Source organism: Hemiscyllium ocellatum, chromosome 22, assembly GCF_020745735.1.
Source record: "Hemiscyllium ocellatum isolate sHemOce1 chromosome 22, sHemOce1.pat.X.cur, whole genome shotgun sequence".
NCBI lineage: Eukaryota > Metazoa > Chordata > Chondrichthyes > Orectolobiformes > Hemiscylliidae > Hemiscyllium > Hemiscyllium ocellatum.
This window is the reverse complement of record NC_083422.1, coordinates 19913973-19928908: the sequence shown is the minus strand read 5'-3', so window position 1 is coordinate 19928908 and position 14936 is coordinate 19913973. Positions and strand designations below refer to the sequence as shown.

Here is a 14936-nt window from a genome sequence, read left to right as displayed (position 1 = left end):
ATGGTTACACTGATGTGCACACCCTCTTAACTTGCTAAAAGCCCTTAGGTCTGTGATATAAATATTGGAAGAGTATACCTTTTAAGTGTAAGAGATTTGTTCAAGTTTTGGCAGGAACCTTGCTTACTAATGCTGTTGAATACATTATAGTTTCATAATTAATTATGCAAGTATTTCTATAAACAGGTTAGACATATTGTTATTGTAAAAGACCCTTAAGCTGCAAATGGTTAACCTTTAATTGTTCTACAATAAAGAATTACTGATCAATGACTTTTGTTATCTCTTTAATGTAAAGTTGAAATCACCTTATGTTGCTAATATACATTTTTCTTATAATTTAAATGTGAAATTAATTCTAAGTGTTAGTAACCTACTTCACTCAAGCTATTTCTAGTTAAAGAGCAAAAAAAAAGCAGGTATGGGCGGATGCTGAGGAATGTAAAGAAGTAGCCAGACTGATTTGTTGCTGGTAACTGCTTAAGGCTTCTATGGTGTCAATGCGGCAAGTAAATACAAGCTGACATAATATGGACATCTTCATCATGATTTACTTTATAGTGATGTCGTAAGTGTTGCTTCATAGTATGGCACTTCTTGCAAGGGGGAAGGTAATTTGTTACCCTAAAGTAAATGTTAAAAAGCTAATTTTGGCCTTTTTAAAAACCAGAGTGAAATGTTTAAAAGAATACTACACAAGAAAATGTTTTGTCTAATAGTTGTGGAATTTGCTGATTCAACACATTCTTCTGCAGTATCCTCTGGCCAGGAGACCACAAAAAGCAAATGTAATAATTTTGCTGTAGACACACGTGTTAATTTGGAATACTTGGTTAAACATAATTGTAGAATTGCTATTTAGGAATAACTTGAAATTTCATTCTTGATTAAGCCAACTTGAGGATAGGCAAGTCCCCCGGGCCTGATGGGATATATCCTAGGATTATGTGGGAAGCAAGAGAGGAAATTGCAGTACCGTTGGCAATGATCTTTTCGTCTTCACTGTCAACGGGGGTGGTGCCAGGGGACTGGAGAGTAGCGAATATTGTGCCCCTGTTCAAAAAAGGGAATAGGGATAACCCCGGGAATTACAGGCCAGTTAGTCTTACTTCTGTGGTAGGCAAAGTAATGGAAAGGGTACTGAGGGATAGGATTTATGAGTATCTGGAAAGACACTGCTTGATTAGGGACAGCCAGCACGGATTTGTGAAGGGTAGGTCTTGCCTTACAAGTCTTATTGAATTCTTTGAGGAGGTGACGAAGCATGTGGATGAGGGTAGAGCAGTGGATGTAGTGTACATGGATTTTAGTAAGGCATTTGATAAGGTTCCCCATGGTAGGCTTATGCGGAAAGTCAGGAGGCATGGGATAGAGGGAAATTTGGCCAATTGGATAGAAAACTGGCTAACCGGTCGAAGTCAGAGAGTGGTGGTAGATGGTAAATATTCAGCCTGGAGCCCAGTTACAAGTGGAGTTCCACAAGGATCAGTTCTGGGTCCTCTGCTGTTTGTAATTTTTATTAATGACTTGGATGAGGAAGTCGAAGGGTGGGTCAGTAAATTTGCAGATGATACGAAGATTGGTGGAGTTGTGGACAGTGAGGAGGGCTGTTGTCGGCTGCAAAGGGACTTAGATATGATGCAGAGCTGGGCTGAGGAGTGGCAGATGGAGTTCAACCCTGCCAAGTGTGAGGTTGTCCATTTTGGAAGAACAAATAAGAATGTGGAATACAGGGTTAACGGTAGGGTTCTTAGTCAGGTGGAGGAACAGAGGAATCTTGGGGTCTATGTACATAGATCTTTGAAAGTTGCCACTCAGGTGGATAGAGCTTGTAAGAAGGCCTATGGCGTATTGGCATTCATTAGCAGAGGGATTGAATTCAAGAGTTGTGAGGTGATGTTGCAGCTGTACAGGACTTTGGTTAGGCCACATTTGGAGTACTGTGTGCAGTTCTGGTCGCATCACTTTAGGAAAGATGTGGAAGCTTTGGAGAGGGTGCAGAGAAGATTTACCAGGATGTTGCCTGGAATGGAAAATAGGTCGTACGAGGATAGGTTGAGAGTTCTTGGCCTTTTCTCGTTGGAACGGCGACGGATGAGGGGTGACTTGATAGAGGTTTATAAGATGATCAGAGGAATAGATAGAGTAGACAGTCAGAAACTTTTTCCCCGGGTACAACAGTGTGTTACAAGGGGACATAAATTTAAGGTGAAGGGTGGAAGGTATAGGGGAGATGTCAGGGGTGGGTTCTTTACCCAGAGAGTGGTGGGGGCATGGAATGCGCTGCCCGTGGGAGTGGTAGAGTCAGAATCATTGGCGACCTTTAAGCGGCAATTGGATAGGTACATGGATGGGTGCTAAATCTAGGATAGATGTTCGGCACAACATCGTGGGCCGAAGGGCCTGTTCTGTGCTGTATTGTTCTATGTTCTATGTTGCATTTTGTTATTTGTTGTCTTTGGTCCCATTTATTAACATTCTCAGTCGCTGAAGATCTGGAACAAGATTTTGCATAATCATGGGAAATCTGATTTGGTACATAACTCTCTCACATGTTCTAACAAAAAATGATATTCTTACTGAAGGTGAATGTTTTCTGTCCGCTTGTCCACACAGAAAGGAAATGTTTCTTTTCTGAATGTGCTTTCAATTTGTATTTTTTTTTTCTTTCTTTTTCACTGTAGGAATTGGTTGCCCTGTTCCTCGTGTTCCAGCTGAGGCCAGCCCACTAGCAGATCATGTGTCAGCTACTCGCATTCTTTGTGGGGCTTTGGTTTTTCCTACTATTGCCACTATAGTTGGTAAATTAATGTTCAGCAGTGTAAACTCAAACCTGCAAAGGACTATTTTGGTGAGAAATTTTCTTCAATTTTAACAATTTCAACCTGTTTTTGAAACATATACTCACTCAATGTTTACATACAAAACCTTAGATATTTATCTATTTAGCACTGGCTAATCAATGTTTGTGCATATATTATCAATGGAGTAAATTCAGCTGTAAAGGTTCACAAAACCTGTAAAGGATTTTTCTCATGTGCTTGCCTATACAGAGGCTCAGTGGACAGTCTACTTGCCTCAGAATCTGAAATCACAGGTTAAATCTTAAGTTGAGAGGCAAACCCTTCAGTGCTTTATGGATGAGTGCCCACAATAAGGGTTGCTGTCTTTTAGATAGATATTATGCAGCACATAATACCCTGGCTTTATTTGATTTGATTTATTATTGTCACGTTCCAAGGTACAGTGAAAAGTTCTGGTTTGCATGCAATACAAGCAGATCATACCATATAAAATGCGTAAGGGTAATAGAATAGTTAGATGTTCAACCACCATTAAAAGGAACATTATTTGATCATTTTTGTCTTTGATGTTTATGGAACCCTACTATGGGAACTTTTGATGCCTCATTCCCCTGCATTGTGACGACACTTACAAAGTACTACATTAGATATTCAGCCCTTGGAGACATCCTGAGGATCCAAAAAGGGCAATTCAAAGTTCATTCTTTCTGTATAATATGTACACACAAAATAAGCTATTCAGTGGTAATATGCTGAACATAGGTTCTCTCCAATGATTGGAGGAAACTTGAACAGCTCAAATACTGATGAGTTCAATCAGTCTTGAGAGTGGCACATTCAGCCAAGTCTATGGTAAATGCAGTGTTTATTAGTTTGTCTTCAATCATTCTACTAAAGCAACTATTCTACTAATACATCTCGAACCAAGTTTAGTCTGGAATATTCAAATTCAAATAGATAATTTCATATATTCAATTTTATTTTGGATCTACATTCTTCAGTCTACGGTCCCATTTATACCCTTGCCATTAACAAACCAAAAGACATCAGTTCCTGGATTTGTTTTTGAAACCACTTTACTTGAGGAGCCAATAACTCCGAGATGGAACAATAGGTATGCCTTGTGTCAAGTAATAAAAAATAAGATTTTAGAGCATTTCAGTAATTTCACAATTGGTCACTTTAAATGCTCGTAGAATAGCAACATCCACTTATGTACCGTAGAGTCATAGAGCTGTACTGCACGGAAACAGACCCTTCGGTTCAACCCATCCATGCTGACCAGATATCCCAACCCAATCTAGTCCCATCTGCCAGCATCCAGCCCACATCCCTCCAAACCCAATAAATGTGCAAAGTATCTTCACAGTTTTACAATCAAAAGTTAATTCTTGCAATTCAAATAGAATGCTTAGTGTTCTACTTGGCACCTTGTTGCCATTTTTGAATTGAAGCTGGATATGGTTGGAAAAGATAAGTTGCATTGTTATATTAATGCAGTAACATCTTATTTCATTTCTGCAGGAACATTCCATAGAATATTTTCTCCTTGAAAATTTGGTCTCAAGCTATTTGTTTTAATTAAAATGTTAAATTAGTTGAAGTCAATAGAAGTTTGTACAAATGCTGAAATCCATAAGGTGCACTACAGAACTTCACCAAAGCCCCTTAGACAAAGATGACAGGCACTGGCCATCAGTAAGAGTTCAATCTCCCTTTGACATTCAGTGGCTTTGTCATCAATACCTGCTGTTAATATCCTAGGGTTTAAACATTGATCAGAAACTGAACTGGACCAGCCATATAAATATAGTCGTAACAAGAGCAGGTCAGAGGCTGGAAATTCTGTGGTGAGTATTTTTGAGGAAGTTGATTGAGGGCAGGCCTTTAATAATGTCTAATTGATAGAGAAGGCGAAATCACATGGGATCCGTGATGTAATGATAAGAGGGATACAGAACTGCTTGGTCATAAAAGACGGAATAGCAATGGAAGGATGTTTTTACAACTAGAGACTTGTGACCAGTGGTGTTCCGCAGGAATCAGTGCTGCTACCCCTTCTGTTTGCAATGTATAAAAGTGATTTGGAGGAGAATGTAAGTGGTCTGCCTAGTAAGTTTGCAGACAGCACAAAGATGGAGGTAGTTGCAGATAATGAGGATTGCCAGAAAATACAGCAGAGAAATGGCAGATACAATTTAATGCAGACAAATGCAAGGTGATGCAGTTTGGGAAGTCTAATGCAGGAGGGAATTATAAAGTAAATTTGAAGTTCTTGAGAAGATTTGTAGTTCAGGTTGAGGATGAAGTTGTGGACTTGCCCGCTGAGCAGCTAAGTTTGTTTGCAGATATTACTCATAAACAACATCTTCACCAGCATAAAATTCACCAAAGAAGAAGAGAACAACAACAGCTTCCCTTTGTAGATGTAATGGTCAAACACAAGGCCAGTGTATACATGAAGGCCGTCCACAGAGATCAAGTACTCAACTACAACACAACCATCCCACACCCACAAACAGCTGCATCAGATCATTGTTCAAGCGAATTATAACATGCTGCAGAATGAGTAAAGCTGAAGGGAAACACCTAAATGGCGTCTTCAAGAACAATGGTTATCCAAAAAGCATAGTCCACTGGCCCCTACACAACACATCCAGAAACACTAGTCACCCTGCCGTATGTCAAGTGCAAATCAGAAATGACCACCAGGCTACTCCAACCTCTAGGTATCAAACCAACAACTACACTACGACAGTTACTGACAAGTCTAAAGGATCCCATACCCACAACTAACAGAACTACTGTTATATAAAAAAATACCCATGTCAAGACTGTCACAAATATTACATAGAGCTAACTGGAAGAAAACTAGCTATCAGGGTACACTAACACCAACTAGCCACCAGGACACATGATCAACTATCACTTGTGTTCTTACACGGATAAAAAAGGACACCAATTAAACTGGGACAATGTGTCCATCCTAGGACAAGCCAAACAGAGAGATGCATGGGAATTCCTGGAAACTTGGCACTCAACCCAGAACTCCATTAACAAGCAAGTAGAGTTAGACCCCATAGACCAATCCCTAAGAAACAAAACTGAAATAATCCCAACGATCTCAGCAAACTGGGACACACAAATAGCAAGAAGGATGCCAACGTTTCACTGGAAGCGCACTGATGATGTTACCTTGTAAGGTGATGAAACATCTGCAAACAAACTTACCAGCTCTGTGAGCAAGTCAACAACTGTATACAGCAAATGGCAGAGTCCTTAGAAGCATTCACATATAGAGTGATCTAGGTGTACTGGTCTACAGTTCCCTGAAACTGGCAACACAGGTGAACAGTGATCAAGAAGATAGCATGCTTTGCTTCATTGGTTGAGTATAAAAATTGGCAAGTCATTTGCAGCTGTATAGAACTTTAGTTAGGCCACATTTGGAATTTTGCGTACAGTTCCACTTGCCGTACTACCAGAATGTGGGGGCTTTGGAAAAAGGTTGTACTAAGACATTACCTGATGTTAAGGGTATTACCTATGAGGAGAGATTGGATAAACCTGGTTTGTTTCTACTTAAACATCACAGGCTGAGGGGTGACCTGATAGAAGTTTACAAATTGAGAGGCATGGATAGTCAGAGTCTTTTATTTTTCCAGGGTATAAATGTCAATTAATAGGAAAACTTAGGTTTAATTTAAAAGAGGGAAAATTTAATGAAGCTGTGAGAGGCCCTTTTTTTTTTAAACAGAGTAGTAAGTATGTGGAATATGTTACCAGAGGAGATGATAGAAACAGATTCAATAGCAACATCAAAGAGGCATCATGACAAGTACATGAATAGACAAGCAATAGAGGGGTACTGACTGCATAGAGGCAAAAGGTCTTTCATTTAGAAAGGCATCATGATACAGTTTTGGTGGGCTGAAGGGCATGTTCCTGTGTTATACTGTTCTTTGTTCTTTCTCGCTTGTTGACTACTTGTTACATAGCTCCTCCACAAAAGCCTTTTGAATGTTTTAAGGGTTGAATTTTTGTCAAATGAACATGAGTAGTTTCAACTATGTTCCTTATTGGATCAAATTCACAACTCCAAGACTAGTTCTGCATAAAGCAATTAATAGGTCCAAATTTTCCAGATTCACCTTTCATTGCGGACAACAGTATGTGCAAGAAGCAGAATATTCAGATTTCTGCAGTAATGGTATATCATTTAATACTGCCCGAATAATGATTAGTAAGACAGTCCATTTCTTTTACTGTCAGCACTCTTTTTATTCTTCTCTCAGGCTGTTTAAACTTCACCAAACAGCTAAAGATACACATTTTTGTTACTTAAATTAGGCACGAGATAGGATTTTTGTTCATCAAAAAACCAAAACTACCAACTTAATCTGACTGAATCAATATTGTGCAATCCCAAGTCCTGCCCTGTACTCCATAGTTAGAACTGACTTAGTTGGTATTTAAAGTATTTATTTCAAAACACAGCTTTAACAATGCTTTTTTTTTGTTCATTTCATGAAGATTTAAGATGCTTGTTCCCTAACCTCAGACTTAGTTGAATTAATTCCTTCTGCCTGGTAGCCTTATTACCAGCGTAAATTCTATTTTATGAATTGGTAAAAACAATGGGATATAGCTGAAAATTGGGAACATGATTCTAGAACATTGGAGTCTGTGACACAACTAAATATTCTTTTTTAATGTGGCAGGGTGGTATTGCCTTCGTGGCCATTAAAGGAGCATTTAAAGTGTACTTCAAACAGCAGCAGTATTTGCGCCAGGCCCACCGAAAGATATTGGATTTTCCAGAAGAAGAAGCATGAGAAGAACCTGAGTCCAGCCTGGTTAATGTGCTATCATTCTTATCTGGCAGTTGTGCATTATTGGTTATATAACATTGTGCTGTTATATGGTAATGTGGGTAGGCTGCTGGTGCAGACTAATGTTCACATTTTTTTAGAAGCAAAATAAAGCACTTTCATTTGGCAAAAACTGGCAGCTGATGCTATCAGTGATCATTGAACCCAAGAATGTGATTGACTTTGGTTGCTTTTTAAGCACTTTCTTTATCGTGATTTGACAGCATAATACTTAATTAGTATTAAAGCTAGTGTAACCTTTCTGCAACGCAGCAAATGTTATAGTTTATGGAATCTTGCATTTTAAATTTTGTTGACTGTACAATTTATTTTCAAAATGTGTATTTTTTTTTGCAATACATTCTTTCATTAAACCTTCATTAAACAAAACCTTCCTTATTTTACGTGGTGATTACACTATGTTCTGTATACACTAAGTTGAACATTTGCTGGCTTTTCATGGTTGACAATAATGTATTCAACTTTGTACTAGCTTAATGAAGAAAAGCAGTTTTCTTGAGAGAGTTTCTCATCTAGACTTGATCTCCAGGGCAGTTTGTACTGTGCCTCATATTTTACAATTCCTTTAGTGAACATCTGCAAAATATATTTTCCCCTTGAGTGCTTTACATCATCGGTAAGTAGAAGTTTTACTGAGTTCTAATCTCTCATTTTTCCTCCTCCTCCTCTTCCCCTGCCCAACATTATCACCGAAAAGGTTGTACTGTATTTCTCATAACCATTTTGTTTGCTGTGCTGTTTTTCTTTAACAGCTGCAAAGCATTTATATTGGTTCATGATGTACAATATCAATGATCGGTTTGAACATGTATTGATTGTACAGTATTGCCTATTGATCTGTAGACTTCATTGGCCAAAGTGTATTATAAATAAAAATTTATATTAAAAATGTTTTAATGTTACTTTCTATCTCATAAAATTAATGTAGTTTTAGTTCTCAGTTTCACTACAGTGACAGTTGTTTAAAATAATAAAAGCCTTAACCTTGGAGATTAGACTCCTGTACTACAGATACATGTAATTCAGTTTATTTCGTATGCATATATATTTTTCCGCAAATGAGCTATCTGATCTAATCCCAGTGTCCTGTCCATTCCCTGTCCCTTTCAATAATATCTCAATAGAAGAACTTGGAAATGATTAGGAAGGAATTAGCAGAAGTGGTTAATAGAACGAATGAGTAGATCTTAAGCCACTGCTGAAGTTGGGAAGATTTAGTAAACCACAGGGGTTTAGAATGAACTTGAGTCCAACACTGTGATAAAATTGCTTTATCTTTGATGGAGGGGGAAGAAAATAAAGCTTTCTTTTGGCTCCTCCCATTTTATCTGGGATCTCCACAATGTTGATTGATCACACTTCTCCATTTCCGCCTTTCAGCCACCTATTCCTCTTCCAATCACTTTGTTTACACACTCACCACTTCCTCCTGACAGTCCCAGCTCTATCACTTGATTCGCCATATTTGCTGGCTCTTTCTCTTCAACAGGTGGACCATACTGTTCTAGTCACTTTCCTGTTACTTCCTTCAATGTTCCCAGAGTCTTTACTGACCCACACACACCCCCGCCCCACCCCCCGAGGTATTGGTTCCTTTATTTTTTTCTCTATTCACTCAGCATATCTGCTTCTCATCAGTATGTGTTTCTGCTCACTTTAGGTGTTGTGTAAAGCAGGTCTCCTTTCAGTTTCAGCAATACCTTTCTATCCCATAATGCTTCATTGATTTACTTCCACTTACTTCAACCAGAACTAATTAATTGTTTGTTTTCAATATTTTCCTTAACCCTAATTTTTCTTTTTTTAAATTTCAATCTTCTACCATTACTGACACTAGATGCTTGAAACTGACAGTCCTTGCATTGGGTCTTTGAATGATCTTCTAGGCTTTTTCTCCAGATACTCAGACATGTTCCCATCATCTCCAACACAGTGCAACAAAACCTACGTCATCATTGACCATGATTTCCTGCCTCACTACTTCAGTTAGAACATCCCTGAAAATCAGCGAGAGGGTGGGATTGTATTGGGGCAGCACGGTGGCTCAATGGTTAGCACTGCTGCCTCAAGGTGACAGGGGCCTGGGTTCGATTTCCACCTCTGGCAACTGTCTGTGTGGAGTTTGCACATTGTCCCCGTGACTGCCTGGGTTTCCTCTGGATGCTCCTGTTCCCTCCCACAGTCCAAAAATTGGCCATGCTAAATCGCCCCTTGTGTAAGGTGCATTTGTCAGGGGTAAATGTAGGTTAGGGGAATGGGTCTGGGTGGGTTACTCTTCGGAGAGTCAATGTGGACTTGTTGGGCCAAATCGCCTGTTTCCAAACTGTAGGGAATCTAATTAATTAGCACAAAAAGGGGGAAATCAAGATGTGAAAACAGTTTTGGGTAGAAATAAAAAATTGCAAAGACAGCAAGGTTGCTTGTGAGAGTGATGTATAGGCTTTCTAACAGTGACTGCCCCTTAGAGTAGAAAAGAAAATAAAAGCTTGTTGGAAAGGCATGGTGATGAGCATAGGAGATTCTAATCCATGAATCAACTGGAAAAGTCAGGGGTAAAGTTAGCTGAGAAAAGGAGTTCATAATTTTTTCAGAATAGTTTCTTAGAACAGAATTTTGGACCTCACCTAGATGTGGAATTATGCAATGAGATCAGATTAATTAACGTTCTCATAGAGGTGACCAGAGGTAGCAGTGCTCATCATATGATTGAGTTTGCACTCCATTTAAAGGTGAGAGGAGTGGATTTGAGCCAGTTTCTTTAAATGAGATCAATAATCAGGGCAGAGCTGGCTAAAGCGAATTGACAATTTAGGTGAAAGGATTTGTCAGTAGAAAAGCTGTGGTAGACTAGCAGGAGGCCAGAAGAACACAGCAAGATTAGATCCAAGTCTTCTCCACCTTGGATTCTAGCATCTGCAGGTTTTTTTGTCTCTAATAGAGAAGCTGTGGCAGACATTTAATTGGAGGGAAAAGTCGGTGTGAGAGTGCACTAGGAATATAAAAGCAGAGTTTCTATAAAATATTCAAAGAAGAGTCAACCAAATGAGCTTTGGTCCTATGGAACGTCAGACTGGAAAATTAATAATGGAAAATAAGAAAATGGAAGATAAGTCAAACAGGTATTGAATTCAAGGTCTTTTGAGGAGGTAATGTGTGCTGTCCATTTGGCAGGAAGAAATAAAAAAAACATTGTGTAAATATTAAGAGATTGCACACCTCGGATGCAGAGGGATCTGGACCTCCTTGAGCATGAATTGCAAAATGTTAGAATGAAGGTACAGTAAATAATGGGGAAGGCTAATAAAAGGTTGACACCGCAAGGGAAATCAGGTATAAAAATAGGAAGGTTGTGTTTCAGTTGTGCAGGTACTGATACCACATCTGGAGTATTTTACACCATATTGATCACCTTATTTAAGGAATGATCTAAATGCTTTGGAGGAAATTCAGAGAATATGTATTCCACTGATGACTGGTTGCCTTGTGAGGAAAGGTTAAATAGGTTTGTATCTACTCTAGTTTAAAAGAGGAAAAAGTGATCGAAATGCAAGACCCTGAGGAGTCATGACAGGATAGATATGGAAAGGATATTTTCTGTTATGGGAGAATTCAGAACCGGGGTTGTTTAAAAGTCAGAGATCATTGATTTTACAGAGATTAGGTGAAATTTTTTCTGAACATCATGAGTCTTTCGCACTGTCTTCCTCAACAGGTGCTGCAGAATCCTTGAATATTTTTAAGGCAAAAGTTGTAAGATTCTTGTTAAACATAGAGTTGAAAGGCTGAGTAGTAGGCGGGAATGTAGATTTGTACAATCTGATCAGCTATTATCTTATTGAATGCTGGAGCTGGTTTGAAGGCATTGAGTCAGCCCAGCAGGAGCACAGACGCCTGTTCCTGATTTGTGTATCCTTGGGGACTTCATATATTCTGGCACGTCTTCAGACTCTTTCCCATTCCTTCAAATCCTGTGCATCATGGGCGGCCTGGTGGTGCAGTGGTTAGCACTGCTGCCTCACAGCACCAGAGACCAGGGTTTAATTCCTGCCTTGGGCAACTGTCTGTGTGTAGTTTGCACATTGCACAGTCCAAAAATGTGCAGGTTAGTTGAATTGGCCATGCTAAATTGCCTAATCATGTTTTTAAAATCCAAACCGAGAATATATTTCCCTCCCCTCCCCTATCAACGTTCGGGAAAGACCACTCCCTCCATGACTCCCTCGTCAGGTCCATACCCCCCACCAACCCAACCTCGACTCCCGGCACCTTCCCCTGCAACTGCAGGTCAGACTAAACTAAAACTGCTCAGCTAGAGAGCTGACCACTCCCCTGTCATTATACAGGTCAATTCTAAAACATGACCACTTTGGCCTGAAGTCTTATCTGTTTACATATAAACAAAAGGCCTCTCAAAAACCTTTTCATCTCTGTACCAAACAAGACTGATTGGATCCCAGCCCGGTTTATTACCCCTCTGAAAAAAAATCAAGGACAGAGTCTCCTTGAGGCAAAGAACAGCTTTTGGAAAAAAAGGGACTAGCTTTGAGACAACAGGCAGAGAGCCAGACAGAGTTGTTTACTTATGAAAAGCTAAGAGACTTGCAATAGCAAGGCAAGCCGATAAAAGTCATATGTGGATGCATACTTTGAAAAGGAAGCAGAGAATATTCCGGAGGGTTATTATCTGAGAGATAAATTCCTAAGGTGGAAATAGAGACCATGGCAGGTTAGTGCAGAGGAGAAATGGACAGAAGGGCACCAGATTGTGTTGCCTGTAGCATACAGACAGGAAGTGTTACAAGCAGCACATGAACTACCTGTAGGAGGTCAACTAGGCGTTCGAAAGACTCAGGCTGAGGTATATAAACATTTTTATTGGCCTGGAATGCAGAAGAACGTGGTTACCTTTTGCAGTACATGTCATACATGCCAAATGATAGGTCAGCCACAGGCAGTAATAAAACCAGCCCCTTTGTTGCCAATTCCGACAATTAAAGAACCTTTGATGTGGGTTATGAATGATTGTGGAGGTCCCCTCCGAGAACAAAAAGTGGGAGCCAGTACTTGTTAACCATAATGGATGTGTCTACCAGATTTCCGGAGGCAATTCCATTATGGAGTATCAAGGCAAAAAAAGGTGGTCGAGGAGTTAGTAGCTTTCTTCACACGGTATGGACTATCCAGAGAGACTCAGTCAGACCAAGAGTCAAATTTTACTTCAAGGCTGTTTAAGGAAGTTGTGGATAGCTTAGGTATACAGCACTTTAAATCCAGTGCGTGTCATCCTGAATCCCAGGGAACTTTAGAAAGGCAGCATCAGACCTTGAAGATCATGTTGAGAGCAATATTTCAGAACTACCCAAATGATTGGGATAAAGATATCCCATTCATATTGTTTGCCATTAGAGATGCCCCAAATGAATCCACTCAGTTCACTCCCTTTGAGTTAATATTCAGTCATGAAGTGAGAGGCCCTTTGAAAGAAAAATTGACGACCAAAGTCAGGGATCTCACAGATTATGTATCGGAGGTCAGGGCAAGATTAAATAGAGTAGGTGAGTTAACTAAACAGCACCTAAAGAGGGCACAGTGTAGAATGAAGCAAGTGGCAGATAACAGCTCTGAGACCCGGACATTTTCCCGAGGGGATGATGTGTTACCAGTAATAGGCGATTCCTTCAAAGCCAGGTTTAATGGTCTCTATCAAATTGAGAAAATGTTGAGTCAGGTAAACTATCTGGTAAAGATGCCAGATAGAGGGAAAAGACATCAGGTATGTCATGTGAACATGTTGTAACCGTATTATACAAGAGAGAGAGAACTAGAGAAACACGTGTTAGTTACTGCCCTGCAGCGTAAGGAATCAAATCCAGATGATGTGGATTTTGATGTGCCTCAAAATAGATTTAAAAATGAAGTCCTTGAGGAGTTGGATAGGTTAGTAAGCTGCCTGTCCCAGGAGCATAGAACACAATTGAAAGATTTGTTACTGCAGTATAAGGACATATGTAAGAATCAGATGGGAAGGACTAATGCTATTGTACATGAAGTAGACATAGGACTACTGCTCTGATAAAGCAACAGTCCTATCAGTTTAATCATTTCAAAGCCAGACAGGTCCAGATGGAGGTGGAGGCCAGTATTGATGAGGACATAATCGAACCAAGCCAGAACGAGTGGAATTTGCCGATTGTCTTAGTTCCCAAACCGGACAGGACTCAATGATTCTGCATGGATTGTCGGAAGGTCAATGCCGTTACAAAATCGGACTCATGTACAAATCTTAGATTGTAGGACTATATCAAGAAAGTCGGACAAGCCAGTTACATCACCAAGTTGGACTTACTGCGTGGTTACTGGCAGGTACCTTTATCAGAGTCGGTGAAACAAATTTCTGTGTTTGTAACCACAAATGGGCTATATCAGTTTAAAGTGATGGCCTTTGGAATGAAGAACACACCCGCCACATTCCAAAGACTCACAAACAGAGTTGTAGCTGGGTTAAAAAACTGAGCAGTCTATTTGGACAATATAGTGATATTTACTACGTCCTGGAAAGATCACAGAGTACAGTTGGCAGAGCTCTTAAATAAAACAGAATTTGTGAAAGCAGAGGTGATGTTCAAGGAATTTCCACGACCAACTTCGAAGAAAGAGGTGCTTCAATTCTTAGGACTCAGTGGATTCTATCCGAAGTTTGTTCCAAACTTTAGCAATGTCGTGGCAACAGTAAGTGACTTGCTGAAGAAGAACACAAAGTTTTGGTGGACAGAACAATGCCAGGATGCATTTGACCATTTGAAGTCGATATTAACCACCAAACCAGTTTTAGCTACACCTTTTAAAGTTGCCCTCGATCCTAGTGACATAGGAGTTGGAGCTGTACTCCTACAGGAAAATGAGGATGGGATTAAACTGCCAGTTGGTTACTTTTCGAACAAGATCAACATCCACAAGAGGAAATCCTCCACAATTGAAAAGGAACTATTGAGTTTGGTGCTGGCCTTACAACATTTTAATGCATATGTCACGCACAATGTGTCAGACGGTTGTGTACATGGATCACAGTCCGCTTACATTCTTAAAACACTTTAAAGACAAGAATATGGGACTATTTCGTTGGAGTCCTATGTTACAGACTTTTAATTTAAAAATCACACGTTGCAGGTCAGAAGAATGTAATTGCAGATGCGTTATTGCAGATTTAACTCATAGAGTTTAGATGAGATTTGTCTTTACT

At 39.6% G+C, this 14936-nt stretch overlaps 1 protein-coding gene across 1 annotated transcript in view; it reads left to right on the top strand.

The window, feature by feature from the left end:
- marchf5 (membrane-associated ring finger (C3HC4) 5) overlaps positions 1-8548 on the top strand; it is a 129668-nt gene extending 121120 nt beyond the window's left edge. Inside the window, exons 5-6 of the mRNA XM_060841924.1 lie at positions 2685-2851; positions 7526-8548. Coding sequence (XP_060697907.1) covers positions 2685-2851; positions 7526-7639 — 281 coding nt within the window. The 3' untranslated portion in view covers positions 7640-8548. The remainder of the gene's footprint in view (positions 1-2684; positions 2852-7525) is intronic.
- Positions 8549-14936: the final 6388 nt, after the last annotated feature.